This window comes from Rana temporaria, chromosome 1, assembly GCF_905171775.1.
Source record: "Rana temporaria chromosome 1, aRanTem1.1, whole genome shotgun sequence".
In the NCBI taxonomy this organism is placed as follows: Eukaryota; Metazoa; Chordata; class Amphibia; order Anura; family Ranidae; genus Rana; species Rana temporaria.
In genome coordinates this window covers 688,867,749-688,891,803 of record NC_053489.1, presented here as the reverse complement: position 1 = coordinate 688,891,803, position 24,055 = coordinate 688,867,749, and the positions used below count along the sequence as shown (strand labels likewise).

At 47.0% G+C, this 24,055-nt stretch overlaps 1 protein-coding gene and 1 pseudogene across 6 annotated transcripts in view; one reads left to right on the top strand and one right to left on the bottom strand.

The window, feature by feature from the left end:
• Nucleotides 1-1,471: 1,471 nt before the first annotated feature.
• Nucleotides 1,472-24,055, bottom strand: part of LOC120924739 (proteinase-activated receptor 1-like) — a 35,611-nt gene continuing 13,027 nt past the window's right edge. For all 6 annotated transcript variants that reach the window (XM_040335756.1, XM_040335755.1, XM_040335760.1 and 3 more), the window contains 4 exons: nt 21,164-21,181; nt 18,648-18,665; nt 13,704-13,763; nt 1,472-3,114 (listed from right to left, as the gene is read on the bottom strand). In XM_040335756.1, coding sequence (XP_040191690.1) covers nt 2,048-3,114; nt 13,704-13,763; nt 18,648-18,665; nt 21,164-21,181 — 1,163 coding nt within the window. In that variant the 3' untranslated portion in view covers nt 1,472-2,047. The remainder of the gene's footprint in view (nt 3,115-13,703; nt 13,764-18,647; nt 18,666-21,163; nt 21,182-24,055) is intronic.
• On the top strand, nt 4,584-4,690 carry LOC120925260 (annotated as a pseudogene).

Genomic DNA, 24,055 nt, shown 5'->3' with positions numbered 1-24,055 from the left:
TGTTGAGCCCCCAGGAGATTCTTACCATAATGTGAAAGTATTCAAATGTGTACATTATGGCAGACCTACCTTAAGGGCGTTCCCTTCCAGCTCTGAGATGACTATACTCCCCTTCATGGTAGGCTAGTCCATCTTCTCTGGATCCTCTACCATGTTTGGAATCTTCGCCATCTTAATTAGACGGGTTGATGACTCTCATGTGTGTGTATGAAGCTACTTCTGCCTGGCACAAAACCATGCCGAGATTGTACACTCAGCATTTATAACGGAAGACCCATCCACAGTCCACCATCATAAACAAGCCTCTGCCACCCCATCAGATGTGCTTCTCCCAGGCATTTAGCTGCGGCAAGGCTCTCTCTTCCCCTGTTCTCCACAGGTGAGGCTCTGGCTTCCGTTTCCTTCTTCTCGGCGGCTAAATGGGAGTCTTCTCTTTTCAGCCAATCAGAAAACGAATATTTATTCGCTGTTGTAACACCTGGGTGGGTTTATGGTGCAACGCTCTGCGCCACGAGCACACATATATTGAAGACTATTAGAGCATATGGCTCTAATCAGCTGCTTCAAAAATACACCCCCGCTGCTGCAATTCAGGCACCCGGCGTCCGAAAAGTGGGTGGACACTTGAACAGGGGTGGCAGCGGCAGCTGTGGATAGATGCACGGTGGTGGTGTGGAGAGAGGGGGCGGCGCCCGCCCCTAATGGACGGGCCACCACTGAACAGACTTCACTTCCTCTTCAATAGTTTTATCTCTTCTATCCCCTCCATATCTGTGTATAAATATTGGAGTTCCAGAACCATTTCCAGAAGGAATCTAAGGGGTCTTCAGAGCTTAAAAAGTCAGCCTCGTCCCCAAACCACCATGTTTTCCTTGGCAAGGATAAAATCTGTGTTTCGAGAACTCCTGGAACTCACATGTCGTATATCTCAGGATGCTTCAGGTTCCATTCATGAGGCTGGATGTGGGTGGACCCAGCACCATGTCATCAGTGGGGCTTGGCTGCCTGAACCAGGAAGAGAGACCAGAAACTTGATGTCAGGACCAAAGATGGCGCCACAGGATCCGGACTCTGACAGCGGTGCAGAGGATCACAGCAGGACCCAAATTGAGAAGAGGTAAGAATGGGGGGGGGGGACATGGAGGAGGGTGACTAAAGTTCATCTTTCTGTTATCTTATAAAGAAAAGAACAACCACTGATCACAGGGATCGGATTTGGAAGTTTATTTAAAAAAGAGAAGAGTTACAAAATAAAAGTGAAGTTCATAAACTAGAGACAGACACACACATTAACACAATTTATGAATTTCCAAAATACATTTTAAAACTTTCACTGAGGATTTTGTAGAAGCAACGTATAACAGGATGACATTCATTTCTGGTATTGTGGAATGCTGACTATGACCCACAATGTGAAGTACCTCTGTACAATATTAGAAGTCAAACCATCGCTCTACAATCTGCACAAGAACATTCTAACAACACATTCTAAGGACTGTCGTCATGTATGGTTTGGATCCTTCGCCCTCCATGCATCCTGCCAGCTGGATAGTGACATGGTCAGAGAGCTTGTCCATGCAGGCTACCGCTGGCGTAGTGCAAGGAAGCATAAAGGCGAGGATCCAGGAAAGCACAGAATACAGAACTCACAGGAATTGCAGGATATAGACTATAGTGCAGCACCGAGGAGCTGGTCTTACAGACAAGCAGGACTCACAGGACAACAGGAGTATCTTAGCAGCAGTGGGATACCGAGCTTACAGAAACACAGAGGTACAATGTATGAAGATTACTGAAATGCACAAAGATCTTAGGGAAAGCAGGTACACAAGGAGTCTAGGACAGGCCAGCCTGCCCACACTGAAGGTACAGAAAGCACACTGAGAGACACTGGCAACACTGGGGGGAACAGGGATCACACTGGCAACACTGGGGGGAACAGGGATCACACTGGCAACACTGGGGGGAACAGGGATCACACTGGCAACACTGGGGGGAACAGGGATCACACTGGCAACACTTTCTGGAAATGTTTGGCCTCCTCCAGTTATAGAACCCGGGAAGTTTCAGACGGTTTGTTGGGAGTTTTCTGTGTCTGGTCTTTGTGGAGGAGGACCCTCTGATGGCCTACTGGTGGTGTCTGTTCTCTCTTACATCCCAGCAGGCTGTAGACGTGTCTCTGCCACTCTGAGGACGCATAGTAATAGATCAGAGGATCCAGACAACAACTGACACTGCTCATACTGACACTGATAATGTAGACAGTGTACAGTAAGTTATTACCTTGGTTATAGACCTGCAGGTAATGCATGAACCAAATAACATTGGCTGGGCCAAAGCAGAGGACAAACACACACAGCACAACCGCAGTCAGGAGGACGGCTCGGGACCTCTTCTGGGCGCCCTTCATGCTCGGTGCTCTGAGACTGCGGACAATTCCAATGTAACAGACGGTTGTAATAATTAAAGGTAAGAAATAGAAAAGTGCGATATAAAAGGGGAAATAGTAGTAAACATGAAACCTTTCAACCGATTCGGCATCCAGAATATCGGTACAAGTTGTGATATTAAGGTCAGGGAATGGTCGGGTTTGTTGTCTTATGAGAATCGGCACGGTGCTGACCATCGATATCACCCAGATGCAGCAACACACCAGCCAGGCTCTTCTCACTGTGCGCCAGGAAAGGGACTGGACCGGGTAGACCAGAGCCAGGAACCGGTCCACACTGATACTCGTCATCAGCAGGATGGATCCACGCATGTTACTTAAATACATGGCCGTGACTAATCGGCACATCCCTTCCCCCACCATCCAGTTATTTCCTGAGAATCTGTACACGATGTGGAAAGGAAGAATACAAACAAAGAGAACATCGGCAGCGGCTAGGTTCAGCAGGAACACCACTGCCGGCTTCTTCACCTTCACCTTCACCAAGAACACAATGATCGCCATTATATTGAGAGGAAGAGACACGAGGAGAACCACGGTGTAGATGGAGGGCACAAACTTCGTCACCAACCAGCTGTTCATATGTTCTTTAAATTCATGTAAAAACGTTTTGTGTAGTATGTGGACCTCGATTTGTTGGGTTGAGTTCATCGTAGTTTCATTACCTGAAGACATTAAAATATGACGTGAAGTTATTGTACGAGAAACATTGTGTAGCATTTTTCACATTACATCAAAGAGGAGGTATAATATTAATATATATAAAAAAAGGTACTACAGCACTAATATGATCATATAAGGGGAAAAAAACAACAACAAAAATAACCAAATGATAAAGCTGAATACATAAAAAAGGTGCTAAACCAGTGAAATTTTTTTTTAACAAAATAGAATGAATGCGCTAAATCAACCCTTGCTATTGTACAGTACACATCAAGGGCCGGATTCACATACATCGGCGCATTTTTATGCCGGCGTTGCATATCTTTTACGCTACGCCGGCGCAGCGCACAGAGGCAAGCACTGGATTCACAAAGCACTCGCTCCCACTCGCTCTTAAAGATACGCTGGGTTTCCTCTGCGTAAGCCAGCGTAGGTGGAAGTTGGTGTGAGCCATGCTAATGAGGTGTGACCCCATGCAAATGGGCCAAGCATCATAGAAGTACTTAAAATGAACGGCGCATGCGCCGTCCCGTGGCCTCATCCCTGTGCGCATGCTCAGAATCACGTCGAAACAACTGCCTAAGATACGTCGAATCACTGCCTACGACGTGAACGTAACCTACGCCTAGTCATATTCACGTACAACGTAAATGACAAAAGATACGACGGCTGTGCTCCCTGGTTATTCCATACCTTTGCATGAGTTGCACCTCATATATGGGGAATAACTTTACGCCGGACGTACGACTTACGCAAACTGCGTATATAATGGGCCGGGCGCAACTACGTTCGTGAATCGGCGCATCTCCCTCATTTGCATATGGGAACGGAAAATACGCCCAGCGTAAATATGCGCCCACGATACGACGGCATAGGAAAGTTACGTCGGTCGGATGAAACAAAATACAAAAACAAAAAAGTCCACAAGCATATATAAAATGCACTTGTGCATCAGTGCAAACACTGTGAAGTGAAAAACACCAGGTAAAAGCAGCAAGAAACAAACCAAAGTTCCAGCATGTAGGATTGACGTAATGATAGAGAGCACCTCCGATAGACATAGACAGCCTGTAGATACAGCTCAGTGCGGATGTGACCACTGACGATACTAGTGGGGGAGAAGCCTAAGTGACGCGATCGACGGACCTACATCCGCATGAGAAGATCGCCGCACTGAGCTGTATCTACAGGCTGTCTATGTGCAGAGGATTCCTGAGTGTGGTTTCTCTAATCAGTCCACAATCTCTGCTTTTTTTCCCTCGGCCATATTACACTATGAGCATTCTCCTTTGTTTTTTCTTCTCTCCCCTCTCTATGAGCTGGATTTCTGAATCGGCAAGTGGCAGTATTGGACTGTGGATGGGAGGTATGGTGAAGTGCTGAGCATATCGCAGGTGCTCTCTATCATTAAGTCAATCAGGGCGAGGCTCGGCCATTGCACTCTGGCCGTGCTGATCGTGGTGTCTTCCCTGTTGCTTCTCGGCTTTTTGGCTAGGATCGAGTGTGGTATCTGTTCTTATCAGTTGTCAGCGGAGCGCTGAAGCGCCTCCTACATGGGGAGGGTGGATGCAATCCAATGACATCATTGCACCTGAAAGGATGGTTTCAGCAGGCACTACGCCGTGCTGCCCGACAGTTACTGGGGGCCGTCCCATATTCGAGTCCGAGCCATCTGGAAGGGTGCTCCTGGTGAGGATGGGTGCTGCGCTTGGTCTCGGTCTTTTTGCCGAGTTCTAGTCTGGCCTTCTGGCTGGCTGGTGTAAGTGCTATCTCTATCAGCGATCCGGTAGGAGGAGCTGGTACTGCCCTCAGAGTTGACGGGGTAAGGCCATTGAGCGCATCGAGGCCTTTTGGGTAATGACTGCGCTCCCAATAAGCATTTTTATAAATAAATAAATAAATCCGCCGGGTTGACGGAGAGTCTGGAGGGGCTAGTATTGGCGGAGGCTGCTAACTGGAGCGGCAGTTCTCCCCAAGAAAACCTTGAAGGGCCCTCTAGCTGGCAGGGGTGGAGGGCTGCACTGGCTGGTAGGGGGGGGGGTAGATTTGGAAGGAAAAGCCTATGGTGCATGTGCCCCTGGAGTGGCAGTCCAGGGGTATCTGAAGATCACTGTGTGTGAGGGACACATTGATTTAAGATACACTGCACCAGATACACGCTTTCTTTAGCACCTGCCTCCTGGGCCGGGCCTTTTGGCTAGGACCGGAGGAATTTTTTATTCCTGGCCGGAGGGCCTGGTCATTGTTGAACACAATGACCACTTCTTTTCACTCTCCTCTTCACTATCCCTTTCCCCCACTTTCTTATATTTAAGCCTATGTTTGTCACGTTTTGTTCACTGTGAGATTAGGGTGCCGGTCCTCGGGCCAGCTCTGAACGTCTTGGGAGTAGGTGGACATGGCCTTCTGGCTTAGTTCACTTGCTCTCATGGGGTCTCCCTTCGGGGGAGCCCCACCTAGTACTGGGAGGGTTCTGTTTCGGCAGTCCCTCCAAGGAAGTTGGGTCCGTGTCGGCTTCGGTTGCTCGGACCACAGTACCTCAGTCCCCGTCTGGAGCCCAACGCCCCGGGGGATCAGGGTTTGGGTCCCTCTTCACATGAGGACCACTTGACGTTGCACCCGTCTGCACGTTTTTGTGAACACTCGTTATGTGTGTGCACATTTTTTCTGCACCGGGTGGAGTTTTTGGGTGTGTTCACACGCCATTGACTTAATGATTTTTTTTTTTTAAAGCCTATCTACATGCTGGAACTGTGAATGGTTCGTTTCTTGCTGCTTTTACCTGGTGTTTTTTACTTCACAGTGTTTGCACTGATGCACAAGTGCACTTTATATAAGTTTGTGGACTTTTTTGTATTTTGTTTCACACACACACACACACACACACACACATATATATATATACACACACTTGATGTGTACTGTACAATAGTAAGGGTTGATTTAGCGCATTCATCCTATTTTGTTCAACATCAAAGAGGACAGCTGGTGATCTCTTGTGTGTCTCTAATGTTGGGTGCCCTGAGATCAGCTGATGATTCCAATGTAAGAGGAAGGACACAGCAAATCTCTGGGAATATGCTTTGGCTCTAGGAAGTTGGACACTAGGCAAGCCAAAAGGCCCATCAGATCTCTGGGAATATGCTTTGGCTCTAGGAAGTTGGACACTAGGCAAGCCAAAAGGCCCATCAGATCTCTGGGAATATGATTTGGCTCTAGGAAGTTGGACACTAGGCAAATAAAAAGACATAAGAGAGCTCTAGGAGGCTGGACACTAGACAAACCAATGGGCTCAGCAGACTTCTGGGTATACGCTTTAACTCTAGGAGGTAGGTCACTAGGCAAATCAAAAAGGCACAACAGATATCTGGGTATATGCTTCTGCTTTAGTAGGTTGGACACTAGACAGACAAAAAGACACTGGAGAACTCTAGGAGGTTGGACACTAGGCAAACCAAAAAGGTTCAGCAGATCTCTGGATATATACGTATGTTCTAATAGGTTGGACACTAGGCAAACTAAATGGCTTAGCAGATCTCTGGGTATATGCTTCTGCTCCAGTAGGTTGGACGCTAGACAAACCAAAAATGGCTCAGTACAGATCTTGGTATATGCTTTGTATCAAGGAGTCTGAACAGTGGACAACCCAAAAGATCTCTAGGAGGTTGGACACCAAGCAAACCACAAAGAGCAGCAGATCTCTGGGTATATGCTTCTGCTCTACTAGGTTAGAAACTAGAGAAATAAAAAGACACATGAGAACTCTAGGAGGTTGGACACTAGGCATACCAAAGGGCTCAGAAAATCTCTGGGTATATGCTTTTGCTTTAGTAGGTTGGACACTAGGCAAACCAAAAAAGGTCCCGCAGACCTCTGGGTATATGCTTCTGCTCTACTAGATTAGACACTAGACAAATAAAGGCACAGCATAGCTCTGGGAGGTTGGGCACTACACAAACCAAAAGGCTCATCAGATCTCTGGGTATATGCTTCGGCTCTAGTAGGTTGGACACTATACAAACCAAAAGGCTCAGCAGATCTCTGGGTATATGCTTCGGCTCTAGTAGGTTGGACACTACACAAACCAAAAGGCTCAGCAGATCTCTGGGTATATGCTTCGGCTCTAGTAGGTTGGGCACTACACAAACCAAAAGGCTCAGCAGATCTCTGGGTATATGCTTCGGCTCTAGGAGGTTGGGCACTACACAAACCAAAAGGCTCAGCAGATCTCTGGGTATATGCTTCGGCTCTAAGAGGTTGGACACTACACAAACCAAAAGGCTCAGAAGATCTCTGGGTATATGCTTCGGCTCTAGGAGGTTGGAGAATAGGCAAACCAAAAGGCTCAGTACAACTCTTGGTATACGCTTTGGAATAGGAGTCTAAACACTGGACAACCCAAAAGACGTTCGGACATCTGGACATCTGTACATTAGAACAGTACATTAAAGAAAAAAAAATCATAATTAGGAGTCCTAGATGGGAGGTAGTCCCACAGGATGGTCTTGACGACCCGGAATCTATGAATGAGTGGTATGAATTTTTTTTAACACTATGGGTTTCAAGCTGCAAGATCTTATCCTCAAACGTAAAAGGAAAAAAAAATGTCAAAATTGGAAGGTAGGATTAATGATTAATGATCTTAAATTGCGGCTTGACCCCATTAAAGATTTGCAACAGGTGGTGGACTTTAACACTCGGATAAAAAAGAAAAACTTGAAAAAGTTGACAAAGATACTCAGAAAAAGAAGATTAAAAAGTTGCACCGCGATTTGGGGGATTTTCGCTCTAATGGTGTATATCTCTGGCAACAAGTGAAGACCCCAGAAAATAGGGAAACTAATGGGGCGAGTTCCCAATTGGATGCCCCGGTGTAAGACCACCAACAGTACCCACTGGTGTCCCGAATGTGAGTGACATTAGGAGGGGTGATGCTCGGTCCAGCCCCCCAAAGGGACCACTCTACACCGATTAGGAACGATATTGATTATGGTAGAGGCAGTTCAGTGAGAGATGGACAAAATATAGCATATACCACATAATAAACAGTATCAAGTCCCAGTCCATAATAGGTTTTTGCCGTTATGGGAGAACGGGGGAAGAGGTAGCTATCAATCTCTGTCCTTTTTTAGGAAGGGGGAGGGGGTGGCAGAAACGAGGCTGGGGGTTCCCCCAACAACAGAGGGAGGCCACCAGCACACTCTCAGCAAACACAAGGTTACCGAGATCCTCAGTCTTCTCCTAGGTAGGTGCTAGAAGAAAGTATAGTTTTTGGGTCTCTCTGCTTACCAGGAAGGCTGCCAGGTAAATTTAGATGTTCTCTGCCTATCAGGGAGCAGTGATCCATTGATAGGGTCTGCTCATGGTGCTCAGATGCTGCTCATGTTGTCTGAAAGTTTCACACTGGTCCAATAGGATGGGGCGTATTGGACAGTGGGAGGAAACCTGACCAGTGAGAGCACAGGCATAGTTCTAGCCTTGACCTTTGGCAGAGGAAAGTGCCTCAATGCATGCTGGGTGACTGTATATATGCCAAGGGCACATGTGCTTTATACCTTCAGCTGTAGAGTGTGGTCAAAGAGGGAAGGGGCGGCTGCCCCTCCCCTGCACAGGCTACCAAGCGCTCCTCAGTCATTTGACAGTGGGCGAACGGAAAGCGATTAAACACTCCGAGATTCTCTTGCAACCCTTAGATAACTAATCTCACAAACTGAAATATCCTGTTGAGAACGGAAGATATTCATCCATAACAATATTGTATTACCGTATATACTCGAGTATAAGCCTAGCTTGTCAGCACTTTATTTTTGTGCTGAAAATGCTCCCCCCCCCCCCCCCCCCCCCCGGCAGGGCCGATCCTAGGGTCACAGCGCCTGGGTGCAGAAATATTTCTGGCGCCCCTACAAGGGCGTGGTCACCTTACTAACTCCTCCCCCTTTACAAATGTTTCTATGGCAACGATTCAAACACAGAGATGCTCCCCTAAGGAGTCATTGTTGCCCTGGGATCCTCCCATGATCTCTTAACAATAAACAAAATACAGGAAGAGAAGCAGAGTACTTTATTGGGACCTGGAGGAGGGGCCTCTCTGATGGACACAGAGACGGCTTCTGTTAGAGGGTCTGTTTAGAAAGAGCCACCAGACATACTACAGGAGATGGTCAGAGACTTCCAACATGATACAAGACATGGTCAGAGACTGCAGACATGGTACAAGAGATCAATGCAGCCTTCCAGTGCCCACCAAATGCAGCCTTCCAGTGCCCACCAAATGCAGCCTTCCAGTGCCCACCAAATGCAGCCTTCCAGTGCCCACCAAATGCAGCCTAACATTGCTGACCAATTGTAGCCTACCAGTGCCCACCATCAATGCAGCCTCACCGGTGCCCACCATCAATGCAGCCTCACCATTGCAGCTTATCAGTGGCTAACAGTGCGGCCTCATCAGTGCCTATCAGTGTAGCACATCAGTGCAGCTTAAGGCTACTTTCACACTGAGGCACTTTGCAGCTGCTATAGCGCTAAAAATAGCAGCTGCAAAGCTGGCAGGATGGTAAAAAAAAAAAAAGTCCTGCAAGCCGCATCTTTGAGGCACTGTAAGAGCGGTGTATACACCGCTCTTACAGATCAACTGGCCATTGGAATCAATGGGCAGAACTGCCAGGGTGGTTTTAACCATTTTTTGGCCGCTAGCGGGGGTTAAAAGTGCCCTGCTAGTGGCCGAATAGCACCGCAAAAAATGTCAGTAAAGCGCCGCTTTACCGCTGATGCCTCAGTGTGAAAGTAGCCTTAGAGCGCCGCCTAATCAGTGGCAATGAGTGCAGCCTCAACCTCCTTAAAGCGGGGGTTCACCCTATCGACCAAAAAAAAAAATATTTTTTTTCTTTTACCTTAAAATCAGGCATTGTAGCGCGAGCTACAGTATGCCTGTCCCGAATTTTTTACCCCCGTACTCACCTTGTAGTCGTCCATCGAAGATACCGGGGAATGGGCGTGCCTATGGAGACGGAGGATGATTGACGGCCGGCTCTGGCGCGTCACGCTTCTCCGGAAATAGCCGAAATAGGCTCGGTCTTCACGACGCGTGCGCATAGCCTGTGCGCAGGCGCCGTGAAGAGCCGAGACCTACTCCGGCTGTCTTCGGGGAGAGTGACGTGCCAGGGCCGGCCGTCAATCATCCTCCCTCTCCATAGGCACGCCCATTCCCCGCGGGAGCCGGAATCTACGATGGACGACTACAAGGTGAGTCCGGGGTTAAAAAAATCGGGACAGGCATACTGTAGCTCGCGCTACAATGCCTGTCTCGATGGTAAAATGTGTCGGGGGGGGGGTGAACTACCGCTTTAATGAGTTTGCATCGATTTCAGCATGCATTGCATGGAACACTTTGCACATGCTGAAATCAATGAAAACAGACCACATTCATTGACAGTTCATTAATATGCAGATCATGCTATTGCAATAAAGTGATCCATGCATGCAAACTCATTAAACACCTTCAGTGAAAGTTCATGTACTGCAAAGTTTGCAAAACATGAACTTTCACTGAAGAGAGACTGTTTGTTTAATGAGTTTGCATGCATGGATCACTTTATTGCAATAGCATATTAAATTGCAAGGGGTCTCGGTCTCTCTCTCGGTCTCTCTCTCTCTCTCTCTCGTAAAAACAGGCTGAGGCAGCGCCACGGCCGTTTTATCAATAAGGTAGACGGCCTCCGGCTCCCAGTCCGCCCCTGAACTGAACGTGATCACGGCGCCCTCGCGACTCATCCAGGACGAAAACCGTCGCTCGGGACCAATGGTGCTCCTGAAGCTCTAGCGCCTGGGTGCAGTGCACCCCGTCTCGGATCGGCCCTGCCCCCCCCGGTTTATACTCAAGTCACCTTTTGCACCTGATCTCCCGGACTTTGGGGACCCGGTACCGGCCGGACCACAAACTTGACACACATGTAGTCCCACTCTTCCTCTACAAGTTTGTTGTCCGGGGGACCTAAAGGCCGGGGAGCACCGATTTTTTCAAAGTCGGGCACCCCTTCAATAGACTCCCATGTTAAACGGTAATTTCTCCGTTAATTTTGGGAAGCCGGTACCGGCCGGGGAGCACCAAATTTTCAAAGCCCTTCTATATACTCCCATGTTAAACCTAAGTCTAGTCATGGGCACAGTGAGGCATGGGCACAGTGAGGCATGGGCACAGTGAGGCATGCAGATGGACACCATAGGCTTATACTTGAGTCAATACGTTTTCCCAGTTTTTTGTGGTAAAATTAGGTGCCTCGGCTTATATTCGGCTCGGCTTATACTCAGGTATATATGGTACTTGATTAAAAAAGGTAAAATTTTAAACACATTACCTACAGTTATGAATCACAATATTTTATTTTCTTACAAAATCGCTTTGGTCTCCTTTATCCACTTAAGGACCGCCTAACGCCAATATACGTCGGCAGAATGGCACGGCTGGGCACAGGCACGTACATGTACGCCGCCTTTAAGAGCCCAGCCGTGGGTCGCCGGCGCGCACGCGACCCGGTCCGAAGCTCCGTGACCGCGCCCGTGGACCCGATCGGTCACAAGAGCTGAAGAACAGGGAGAGGTGAGTGTAAACACACATTCCCCGTTTTTCACTGTGGCAATGTCAGTGATCGTCTGTTACCTGATATAGGGAACAGACGATCACTAATGTCACACGTCCAACCCTGCCCCCTACAGTTAGAAACACACATGAGGTCATACATAACCCCTTCAGCGCCCCCTAGTGGTTAACTCCTAAACTGCAATTGTAATTTTCACAGTAATCAGTGCATTTTATAGCACTTTTCGCTGTGAAAATGACAATGGTCCCAAAAATGTGTCAAAATTGTCCGATGTGTCCGCCACAATGTCGCAGTCACGAAAAAAAAAAAAAAAAAAAAAAAAAAAGCCGCCATTAGTAGTAAAACATTTATTTTTTTTAATAAAAATGACATAAAACTATCCCCTATTTTGTAAATGCTATAAATTTTGCGCAAACCAATCTATAAACGCGTATTGCGATTTTTTTTTTCCAATAATATGAAGAAGAATACGTATCGGCCTAAACTGAGGGAAAAATTTTTTTTTATATATATTTTTTGGGGGATATTTATTATAGTAAAAAAAAAAATATATATATATATATTTTTTTTAAATTGTCGCTCTCATTTTGTTGATAGCGCAAAAAAATAAAACCGCAGAGTTGATCAAATACCACCAAAAGAAATCTCTATTTGTGTGGGAAAAAAGACGCCAATTTTGTTTGGGAGCCACGTCGCACGACCGCGCAATTGTCAGTTAAAGCGACGCAGTGACGAATTGCAAAAACTGTCCGGGTCCTTTACCTGCATAATGGTCCGGGGTTGAAGTGGTTAAACAATGTATTTTATTTTTATTTTTTTGATGTGCAATTTTTTTTTGTACCACCATAAAATTTCCTAAATAAAAGTTGATAGTAAAATAAAAACTGGTAAGCCCATGAGATGCCTCCACCTCCTTGTCCTGCTATGTGAGATGAGTTTAACCACTTAAGGACCGGACCGATATGCTGCTAAATGCCCAAAGGCGTTTTTACAATTCGGCACTGCGTCGCTTTAACAGACAATTGCGCGGTTGTGCGACGTGGCTCCCAAACAAAATTGGCGTCCTTTTTTCCCCACAAATAGAGATTTCTTTTGGTGGTATTTGATCGCCTCTGCGGTTTTTATTTTTTGCGCTATAAACAAAAATAGAGCGACAATTTTGAAAAAAATGCAATATTTTTTACTTTTTGCTGTAATAAATATCCCCCAAAAAACATATAAAACATTTTTTTTCCTCAGTTTAGGCCGATACGTATTCTTCTACATATTTTTGGTAAGAAAAAAAAAAAAAATCACAAAAAGCGTTTATCGATTGGTTTGCGCAAAATTTATAGCGTTTACAAAATAGGGGATAGTTTTATTATTATTTTTTTTACTACTATTGGCGGCGATCAGCGATTTTTTTTCGTGACTGCGACATTATGGCGGACACTTCGGACAATTTTGACACATTTTTGGGACCATTGTCATTTTCACAGCAAAAAATGCATTTAAATTGCATTCTTTATTGTGAAAATGACAGTTGCAGTTTGGGAGTTAACCACAGGGGTCACTGAATGTGTTAGGCTTCACCTAGTGTATGTTTACAACTGTAGGGGAGGTGTGGCTGTAGGTGTGACATCGATTGTGTCTCCCTATAAAAGGGAATCACTCGATCGATACGCCGCCACAGTGAAGCACGGGGAAGCTGTGTTTACATACAGCTCTCCCCGTTCTTCAGCTCCGGGGAGCGATCGCGACGGAGCGGCTAGAAACGAATAGCAGCGCCGTCGTCCCGGGTTCGCTCCCCGCGGGAATCCGCCCGCCGCACGCAGCGGAGTGGGTCCCGATCGGACCCCGGAAAAGGCAAGGACGTACGGGTACGCCCATTTGCCTGTACGTGCCATTCTGTGGACGTACATATACATGCGGCGGTCGGGAAGTGGTTAATGAAGGCTGATTGGATACATATTCATCATAAAATATTATAATAAACAGATTAATAATGTCTTTACCTGAGATCACAGTGGAGTTTAGATCATCTGCTGGTGATTGGGGAATGAACCCGATTGTATCTATAAAAACATAATAGAAATCCATCATTGAGTGAGAACATTGGATGTGAGGACCTTCAGATACAACACAAGGACCGGAGAAGAGCAGAACTTTCTCGTTGTGTCCGGAAACCTTCCACAGAGATCTCACATTGTATGTATTGTGTAGTATGTGGAAGATGGAGGTCGGTGTAAATCACAGGGAGCAGCATAGTGGCTTGGGGGTTAGCACTTCTGCTTTGCAGCACTGGGGTCCTTGGCTCAAATCCCAAACAGGACACCGTCTGCATGGTGTTTTCATGTTCTCCCTGTGCTTGTGTGGGTTTCATCCCAAAATTCCAAAGACATGCTGGTAGACAATTGGCTCCGGTCCAGATGGGCCCTAGTATGTGCCGGTGAGCCGGGCTGATCCTAGGCAGGGTGCACAGGGTGCTTTGCACCCAGGCGCCTGCAGAGGTGGGGGCGCCAAAGTGGCAGAGTTCTCCCCTCCCTCCTTGTTTGTGTACGTCCAGATCTAGCGTTCTGAGCAAAGGTGTCCGTCCGTCCAGAACTGATGTGTCTCTGACCATCTCATGTATTATGTCTGCAGTCTCTGATCATCTCCTGTACCAAGTCTGCAGTTACTGACCGTCTCCTGTACTAAGTCTGCAGTCTCTGACCATCTCCTGTATCATGTCTGTAGTATGTCTTGGGGCTCTTTCTAACAGACTCTCTAACAGAAGCCCTCTCTGTGTCCATCAGAGAAGTCCCGCCCCCCCTCCAGGTCCCCATAAAAGTACTCTGCTCCTCTTCCTGTATTTTGTTCATTGTTAAGAGATCATGTAAGGATCCCGGGGTAACAAAGACTTTGTGGGGGGCATCTCTTTGGTTAGGTCATTGCCATAGAAGCATTTGTAAAGGGGAGGAGTTAGTAAAATGATCACGCCCATGTGGGGGCACCAGAAATATTTCTGCACCGAGGCACCTGTGACCCTAGGATCGGCCCTGCCGGTGAGACAAGGGCCTTACATACTGAAGGGTAGGGACTGATGTGAATGTACAATATGTAAGGTGCTGTAAAAAATAGATATTGGGACAGACCCAAGCAGGACGGGGGCTTTTGGAGAGGACTAGGGGGCAAGACTCCTACCCACTGATTATGGCCCATGGAGAGAATGATTTGCTCTCTAATGAAAAAGACCGCCACTTATTGGACGCCGAGAGCGAGGCTTGGATTACTTCTCTGAATAAGGACAATAAAGCTTTCCTTCTGGAGTGGATGGAAAGGTGCAATAATGGTTAGGGGGGACTATGGTGTCCCTCCTGCAGACTGGGTCACTTGGGACAGAAATATTTAACAACCATAACCCTCAGGAGATCTATGAAGACACATTCCATTGCATCAGACTGCTGGGGCAATGAATGTCTTCTGATGACATGTCTAGCAGACAGAATACCTTTCCCATTGTGAATTGGGTCACCTATTGTTTCTGTCGGTCCGCTAGTATTGTGTCCACTTCACCTTGTTAGCAAACTATTATGGGATGTCACACATTTATGTTGATTCGCTTACAGGTTAATTAAATCACCATCTTTTAGTTGCTAGATGTGAATTAGCATATAGTATATGTTGGTTGCTGTATAGTTATGCCAATTATATTTCTGTATACAGTTTCCTTTCCATACAACAATGTGTTCAGGATCACCTGACCCGGTGTACTCTGAATTCTGAGTGAGTTTTCAATAAACAGTCAAGTTCCAGGGCATCCAAGCTAGTGCCGAGAGATCACAGAACTGTACTGGATGATGATAGAAGAGAGATCACAGAGTTGTACTGGAGGATGATGGAAGAGATCACAGAGCTGTACTGGAGGATGATAGAAGAGAGATCACAGAGTTGTACTGGAGGATGATGGAAGAGAGATCACAGAGTTGTACTGGAGGATGATGGAGGAGAGATCACAGAGCTGTACTGGAGGATGATGGAGGAGAGATCACAGAGCTGTACTGGAGGATGATGGAAGAGAGATCACAGAGCAGTACTGGAGGATGATGGAAGAGAGATCACAGAGCTGTACTGGAGGATGATGGAAGAGAGATCACAGAGCTGTACTGGAGGATGATGGAAGAGAGATCACAGAGCTGTACTGGAGGATGATGGAAGAGAGATCACAGAGCTGTACTGGAGGTGGATAGAAGAGATCACAAAGCTGTACTGGAAGATGATGGAAGAGATCACAGAACTGTACTGGAGGATGATGGAAGAGATCACAGAGCTGTACTGGAGGATGATGGAAGAGAGATCACAGAGCTGTACTGGAGGATGATAGAAGAGAGATCACAGAGCTGTACTGGAGGATGATAGAAGAGACATCACAGAGCTGTACTGGAGGATGATGGGAGAGATCGCAGAGCTATACTGGAGGATGATAGAAGAGAGATCACAGAGCTGTACTGGAGGATGATAAAAGAGAGATCACAGAGTTGTACTGGAGGATGATAGAAGAGAGATCACAGAGCTGTACTGGAGGATGATGGAGGAGAGATCACAGAGCTGTACTGGAGGATGATAGAAGAGATCACAGAGCTGTACTGGAGGATGATGGAGGAGAGATCACAGAGCTGTACTGGAGGATGATAGAAGAGAGATCACAGAGCTGTACTGGAGGATGATGGAAGAGATCACAGAGCTGTACTGGAGGATGATGGAAGAGAGATCACAGAGCTGTAATGGAGGATGATGGAAGAGAGATCACAGAGCTGTACTGGAGGATGATGGAAGAGAGATCACAGAGTTGTACTGGAGGATGATAGAAGAGAGATCACAGAGCTGTACTGGAGGATGATGGAGGAGAGATCACAGAGCTGTACTGGAGGATGATAGAAGAGATCACAGAGCTGTACTGGAGGATGATGGAGGAGAGATCACAGAGCTGTACTGGAGGATGATGGAAGAGAGATCACAGAGCTGTAATGGAGGATGATGGAAGAGAGATCACAGAGCTGTACTGGAGGATGATGGAAGAGAGATCACAGAGTTGTACTGGAGGATGATAGAAGAGAGATCACAGAGCTGTACTGGAGGATGATGGAGGAGAGATCACAGAGCTGTACTGGAGGATGATAGAAGAGATCACAGAGCTGTACTGGAGGATGATGGAGGAGAGATCACAGAGCTGTACTGGAGGATGATAGAAGAGACATCACAGAGCTGTACTGGAGGATGATGGGAGAGATCGCAGAGCTGTACTGGAGGATGATAAAAGAGAGATCACAGAGCTGTACTGGAGGATGATGGAGGAGAGATCACAGAGCTGTACTGGAGGATGATAGAAGAGATCACAGAGCTGTACTGGAGGATGATGGAAGAGATCACAGAGCTGTACTGGAGGATGATGGAAGAGAGATCACAGAGCTGTACTGGAGGATGATAGAAGAGAGATCACAGAGCTGTACTGGAGGATGATGGGAGAGATCGCAGAGCTATACTGGAGGATGATAGAAGAGAGATCACAGAGCTGTACTGGAGGATGATAAAAGAGAGATCACAGAGCTGTACTGGAGGATGATGGAGAATTCACAGAGCTGTACTGGAGGATGATAGAAGAGATCACAGAGCTGTACTGGAGGATGATGGAAGAGATCACAGAGCTGTACTGGAGGATGATGGAAGAGAGATCACAGAGCTGTACTGGAGGATGATGGAAGAGAGATCACAGAGCTGTACTGGAGGATGATGGAAGAGAGATCACAGAGCTGTACTGGAGGATGATGGAAGAGAGATCACAGAGTTGTACTGGAGGATGATAGAAGAGAGATCACAGAGCTGTACTGGAGGATAAGGATGATAGAAGAGAGATCACAGAGCTGTACTGGAGGATGATGGAAGAGAGATCACAGAGCTGTACTGGAGGATAAGGATGATAGAAGAGAGATCACAGAGCTGTACTGGAGGATGATGGAAGAGAGATCACAGAGCTGTACTGGAGGATAAGGATGATAGAAGAGAGATCACAGAGCTGTACTGGAGGATGATTGAAGAGAGATCACATAGCTGTACTGGAGGATGATTGAAGAGAGATCACAGAGCTGTACTGGAGGATGATGGGAGAGATCGCAGAGCTATACTGGAGGATGATAGAAGAGAGATCACAGAGCTGTACTGGAGGATGATAAAAGAGAGATCACAGAGCTGTACTGGAGGATGATGGAGGAGAGATCACAGAGCTGTACTGGAGGATGATGGAGGAGAGATCACAGAGCTGTACTGGAGGATGATAGAAGAGATCACAGAGCTGTACTGGAGGATGATGGAGGAGAGATCACAGAGCTGTACTGGAGGATGATAGAAGAGATCACAGAGCTGTACTGGAGGATGATAGAAGAGATCACAGAGCTGTACTGGAGGATGATGGAGGAGAGATCACAGAGCTGTACTGGGAGGATGATAGAAGAGATCACAGAGCTGTACTGGAGGATGATGGAGGAGAGATCACAGAGCTGTACTGGAGGATGATAGAAGAGAGATCACAGAGCTGTACTGGAGGATGATGGAAGAGATCACAGAGCTGTACTGGAGGATGATGGAAGAGAGATCACAGAGCTGTAATGGAGGATGATGGAAGAGAGATCACAGAGCTGTACTGGAGGATGATGGAAGAGAGATCACAGAGTTGTACTGGAGGATGATAGAAGAGAGATCACAGAGCTGTACTGGAGGATGATGGAGGAGAGATCACAGAGCTTGGATGCTCTGGAACTTGACTGTTTATTGAAAACTCACTTTATAGTACATTGGGTCAGGTGAGCTAATCAGCCACACTTTCCACCACAAAGACACAGTCCTTGACAGAGTTCCACTCTAAAATACATTTTACAGAATAATGGAAGCATAAAAAAGTCATTTTTAATATTGAAGCTCCTTACCGTCAAAAAACCATTCATCTGAAAATAAGAGGAGAGAAGACAGAGTTAGGTTTGATCTTCCATTGATATAAAAGTCACTTTATACAGAGTAATGAGGATGTGCCATGTGACCTGAGCCCCAGAAACCAATCAGATCTCAGCTCACTGGGGTCACATGATAGATTTTTGTCAATAAGCACTTATGGTGTTCATACTTCTGATGTGTTGTATAATCTGAGGACCATCTCTATATCAGTGGCGGTTGAAATTCTTGATATAGCCGGAGTTTGGAGATCAACATGGGAAGGAGGTGCTTTGCCAGGGGGTTCCGCTCCTCTGGTCAGCCAGGCTGCATGCTCAGATAAGGGTCTGGTATAGAATTTGAGGGACTTTGTGCTTTTATTTCCAGTCACCCGGTCATTTGTTGGTGTGAATGCGAACAATCTAGACATTTCTCAGTGAGAGACTTTCTTTCAGTGGGTGTTGGGCATCATGATTGACACTATTCGCTGGATGTGATGAAAGTGGATGTGCATTGTGGGACTTTTTTTAATTCAAAGGACTTTTCAAGGACTGTGTCTTTGTGGTGGCAAGTGTGGCTGGTTATCTCTGTCCTTTGCTGGACAAACAGCCTGTTCCCCGAGGCCCTCGATCCCTTGACATAGCTCCTTTTCTACTTCTCCCGCTCAGGAGAGGTTTGTGCATGCCTTCCATGAAGAAAAAGCAGTGCATCTCTGCTCAGAAGTTGCTCACCACCTTAGGGTTACTGAGAGCACAGGACCGCTACAATATGCCTCAACATGGTGCTGGGCTTTCTCCCACCAGGGCAGGTACAAGGGGTGGGCAGGAGGGAAGGCTGCCCTGGGCACAATGGTTTATTGTAGGGATGGGGGCACCCTGTGCCACATGTTTCTGCTACAAGGCTGATAACAGTAGTGGACAGCAACATCACTAACCCTAAGGGAAGGGGGGGGCACAGTTTGGCATGTTTGCCCTGGGTGCTAAATGACCTTGTCGCAACGCTGCCTACCACGCAGCCTGCCTCAGATGCTGCAGTGGCTCCGACATCCCAAGACTGAGTACATTACACACCTCACTAAGGAGGACTTAGGCCTCGTACACACGATAGGTTAACCAGAGGACAACGGTCTGATGGACCATTATCATCAGTCAAAACTGATCGTGTGTGGGCCCCATAGGTTATTTATCCATAGGTTAAAAAAAAAGCCAACTTGCTTTAAAGGTAACTGATGGATTCCTAACCGATAGGTCAAAACCGATCGTTAGTAGGCACAACCATCGGTTAAAAATCCATGCATGCTCAGAATCAAGTTGACGCATGCTTGGAAGCATTGAACTTCATTTTTTTCAGCACATCGTTGTGTTTTACATCACCTCGTTCTGACACGATCAGTTTTTTTAACCGATGGTGTGTAGGCGCGACGGACCATCAGTCAGCTTCATCGGTTTACCCTTTGACAACGGTCCTTCAGACCGTTCTCAACGGATGGACTGATCGTGTGTACGAGGCTTTAGATCACAGTCTGGAAGCCAAGTACAATAGGCTAACCACTAAATTTCAACAAGAGCTACACAAGACCACTAATACCTTATCCCAGAAGCTAGCTTCTTTAGGGTCACAGACAGATCTTTTAGAAACCAAACATGAGGAACTGGCATACAATGATCTGGTTAGAGAACACGCGACCCTCTTGGCTGCTTTTGCTCAGATGCAGGCTCAGGTAGAAGACTTAGATAATCGTAACTGACGCAATAACCTAATAATTTGCCTACTGGATATGGTTACTGATCTTTTACCCACCATGCTAAAACACATTGATTGTCAAGGAAGTTCAAGCTTTCACCTGTGATCGCATCCATAGGGCCATATGCCCTGAACCTCCACCAGACAAGTCTCCTTGTGATATTATTTTGTGCATGAAAGCATCTCCTTACTAAGAAAGATATTCTACTATTGGCTAGGAACTCGCAGTCTCTCTTTCAAAAGAAAACACAATCCAAATATTCCCTTATATATCACAAGCCATGCTTGATAGGCACCACAAAATGAAAGAGGTTACTACTGTCCTAGCATCAGCCCAAACCCACAATAGATGGGGATTCCTCTTTGAATTGATTGTTCCGCATAACGGAACAACCTACATAGCTACCTCCTTGCTGGAAGGTTAGGACATTTTCATTAAACTTGGCCTTATGGATGCTGACATTTTTAACCCCTAAAAAGGGTTAAAAGCGCCCGTGTTGTGGCGCTTCCAAATCGCTTTTCAGACTTATTTAAATGGGTAGGGCGTTTTGGGAGCACTAAATACAGTGCTCCCAAACTGCCCCAAAGGGAGGCTCTTTATAGGCACCATTTCTAGCGCTAAAACGCCTGAAAACCGCCACAGTGTGAAAGGGGTGTATCCTTTCCACACTCCATCCAAGAAAAATAAAGATTTGACTTGAGTTCCGCTTGAAGTGACATTTTTGTTACAGAATGGAAGCATAAAAAGACTTTTAATATTGAAGCTCCTTACCGTCAAAAAGCCATTTATCTGAAAATAAGAGAAGACAGAGTTAGGTTTGATCTTCCATTGATATAAATGTCACTTTATACAGAGTAATGAGGATGTACCATGTGACCTGAGCCCAGGCAACCAATCAGATCTCAGCTTACTGGGGTCACATGATAGAAGATATGATTTTCGTCAACGAGGTCCTTATGGTGTTCACACCTCTGATTTGTTGTATAATCCGAGGACCATCTACTGTATATCAGTGGTGGTCAATGTTCTTGATGTAGCTCGAGTTTGGAGATCGACATGGGAAGGAGGTGCTTTGCCAAGGGGGGGGGGGGGGATTCGCTCCTCCCCACCTTCTCTGCTCAGCCAGGCTGCATGCTCAGATAAGGGCCTGGTATAGAATTTGAGGGACTTTGTGCATTTCCAGTCACCCGGTCATTTGTTGGTGGGAATGAGAAGGATCTAGATGTTTCTCACTATTTATCTTTCAGTGGTTGTTGGGCATCATGATTGAGGAGAATAAATCGATCATCACTGGATGATGTGATGGAAGTGGATGTGCATTGTGGGACTGTGACTTTGTGGCGGCAAGCGTGGCTGATTAGCTCTGTCCTTTGCTGGACAAGCAGCCTGTTCCCCGAGGCCATCGATCCCTCAACACAGCTCTTTTTCTGCCCATCCCCCTCAGGAGAGGTTTGTGCATGCCTTCCATGAAGAAAAAGCAGAAGTTGCTCACCACCTTAGGGTTACCGAGAGCACAGGACCGCTACAATACGCCTCAACATGGCTCCGGCCTTCTCCTACCACCAGGGCAGGTACAAGGGGTGGGCAGGAGAGAAGGCTGCCCTGGGCACAATGGTTTATTGTAGGGACAGGGGAAGCTTGTGCCAAATGTTTCCACTACAAGGCTAACAAGAGTAGTGACAGCAACCTCACTGCTAACCCTAACGGGGGGGTGGGGCGCAGGTTGGTATCTTTGCCCTGGGTGCTGGATGACCTTGTCCCGGTGACTTGTCGTTAAGGTTCCCCTATCGAGATGGTTCCTGTAAGGACTGCGCAGGCGCAATCCTTGCCGACGTAAATCTCCGAACCTCGGCCGGCATCCAGGCTCATTCCTCAACATCCCCGTGGATTGGAGGATGTTAAAAAAAAGCCAGGAGGCCGAGCGAGCGTAGCGAGGACGCGAGGCCGACTGGCCGCTTTCCTCAAATTCCACGTCGCCCTGGATGCCGGCCGAGGTTCGGAGATTTCCGTCGGCAAGGATTGCGCAGTCCTTACAGGAACCATCTCGATAGCCAGAACCATATCGTCAGATCACCGGCACTGCCTACCATGAAGCCTGCCTCAGATGCTGCCGTGGCTCCGGGGTCCCAGTTGATGTTCACCTCGCCATATTGTCCGTTTCTCCTACACATGGAAACTGTATGGTGGTATCTGTCATCATCATACGGTTCTGGCTGCACCAAACCTTTCCACTTTTATATGGTCCTTTTATTATTGTTATTATTATATATTTTTTTTGCATAAACATTTTTTAAAAGAAATACAACATAAAGGAAACTTAAATAAAATCCACATACAGTATCTCACAAAAGTAAGTACACCCCTCAGTGACATTTGTGTAAATCTTTTCTTGTATCTTTTCATGTGACAACACTGAAGAAATGACACTTTGTATCTACAATGTTGTGTAGTGAGTGTACGAGGGGGGGGGGGGGGGGGGGGTGTACAGCTTGTATAACAAATAACTCAACACACAGCCATTAATGTCTAAACCGCTGGCCACAAAAGTGAGGACACCCCTAAGTGAAAAATGTCCACATTGGGCCCAAAGTGTCAATATTGTGTGTGTCCGCCATTATTTTCCAGCACTGCCTTAACCCTCTTGGGCATGGAGGTCACCAGAGCGTCACTGGTTGCCACTGGAGTTCTCTTCCCCTTCTCCATGATGACATCACAGAGCTGGTGGATGTTAGAGACCTTGCGCTCCTCCCCCTTCCCCCCCCCCCCCACAGATGATCAATAGGGTTTAGGTCTGGAGACATGCTTGGCCAATCCATCACCTTTACCCTCAGCTTCTTTAGCAAGGCAGTGGTGGTCTTGGAGGTGTGTTTGGGGTGGTTATCATGTTGGAATACTACCCTGCGGTCCGGTCTCTGAAGGGAGGGATCATGCTCTGCTTCAGTATGTCACAGTACATGTTGGCATTCATGGTCCCCTCAATGATCTGTAGCCCCCCAGTGCCGGCAGCACTCATGCAGCCCTAGACCATGACCCTCTCCCCACCATGCCTGACTGTAGGGAAGACACACTTGTCTTTGTCGTCCTCACCTGGTCCCCCCCCCCACACACACACGCCTGACACCATCTGACACCAAATACCTTTATCTTGTCTCATCAGACCACAGGACGTAGTTCCAGTAATTCCTGTCCTTAGTCTGCCTGTCTTCAGCAAACTGTTTGCGGCTCTTTCTTGTGCATCATCTTTAGAAGAGGCTTCCTTCTGGGATGACAGCCATGCAGACCAATTTGATGCAGTGTGCGGCGTATGGTCTGAGCACTGACTGGCTGACCCCTTCCCCACCTCTTCACCCTCTGCAGCAATGCTGGCAGAACTCATACGTCTATTTCCCAAAGACAACCTCTGGATAGGATGCTGATCACGTGACCTCAGCTTCCTCGGAGGACCATGGCGAGGCAGGGGAGGGGAATCCGTCCTGTTATACCTCTGGATGGTCCCGGCCCCCGTGCTGCAGATCAGTTTCAGGGTCTTGGCGATCTTATATCCTCGGCCATCTTTATGTAGAGACACAATTCTTTATATCAGATCCTCAGAGAGTTCTTTGCCATGAGGCGCCATGTTGTCCTTCCAGTGACCAGTATGAGGGAGTGAGAGCGATAACACCA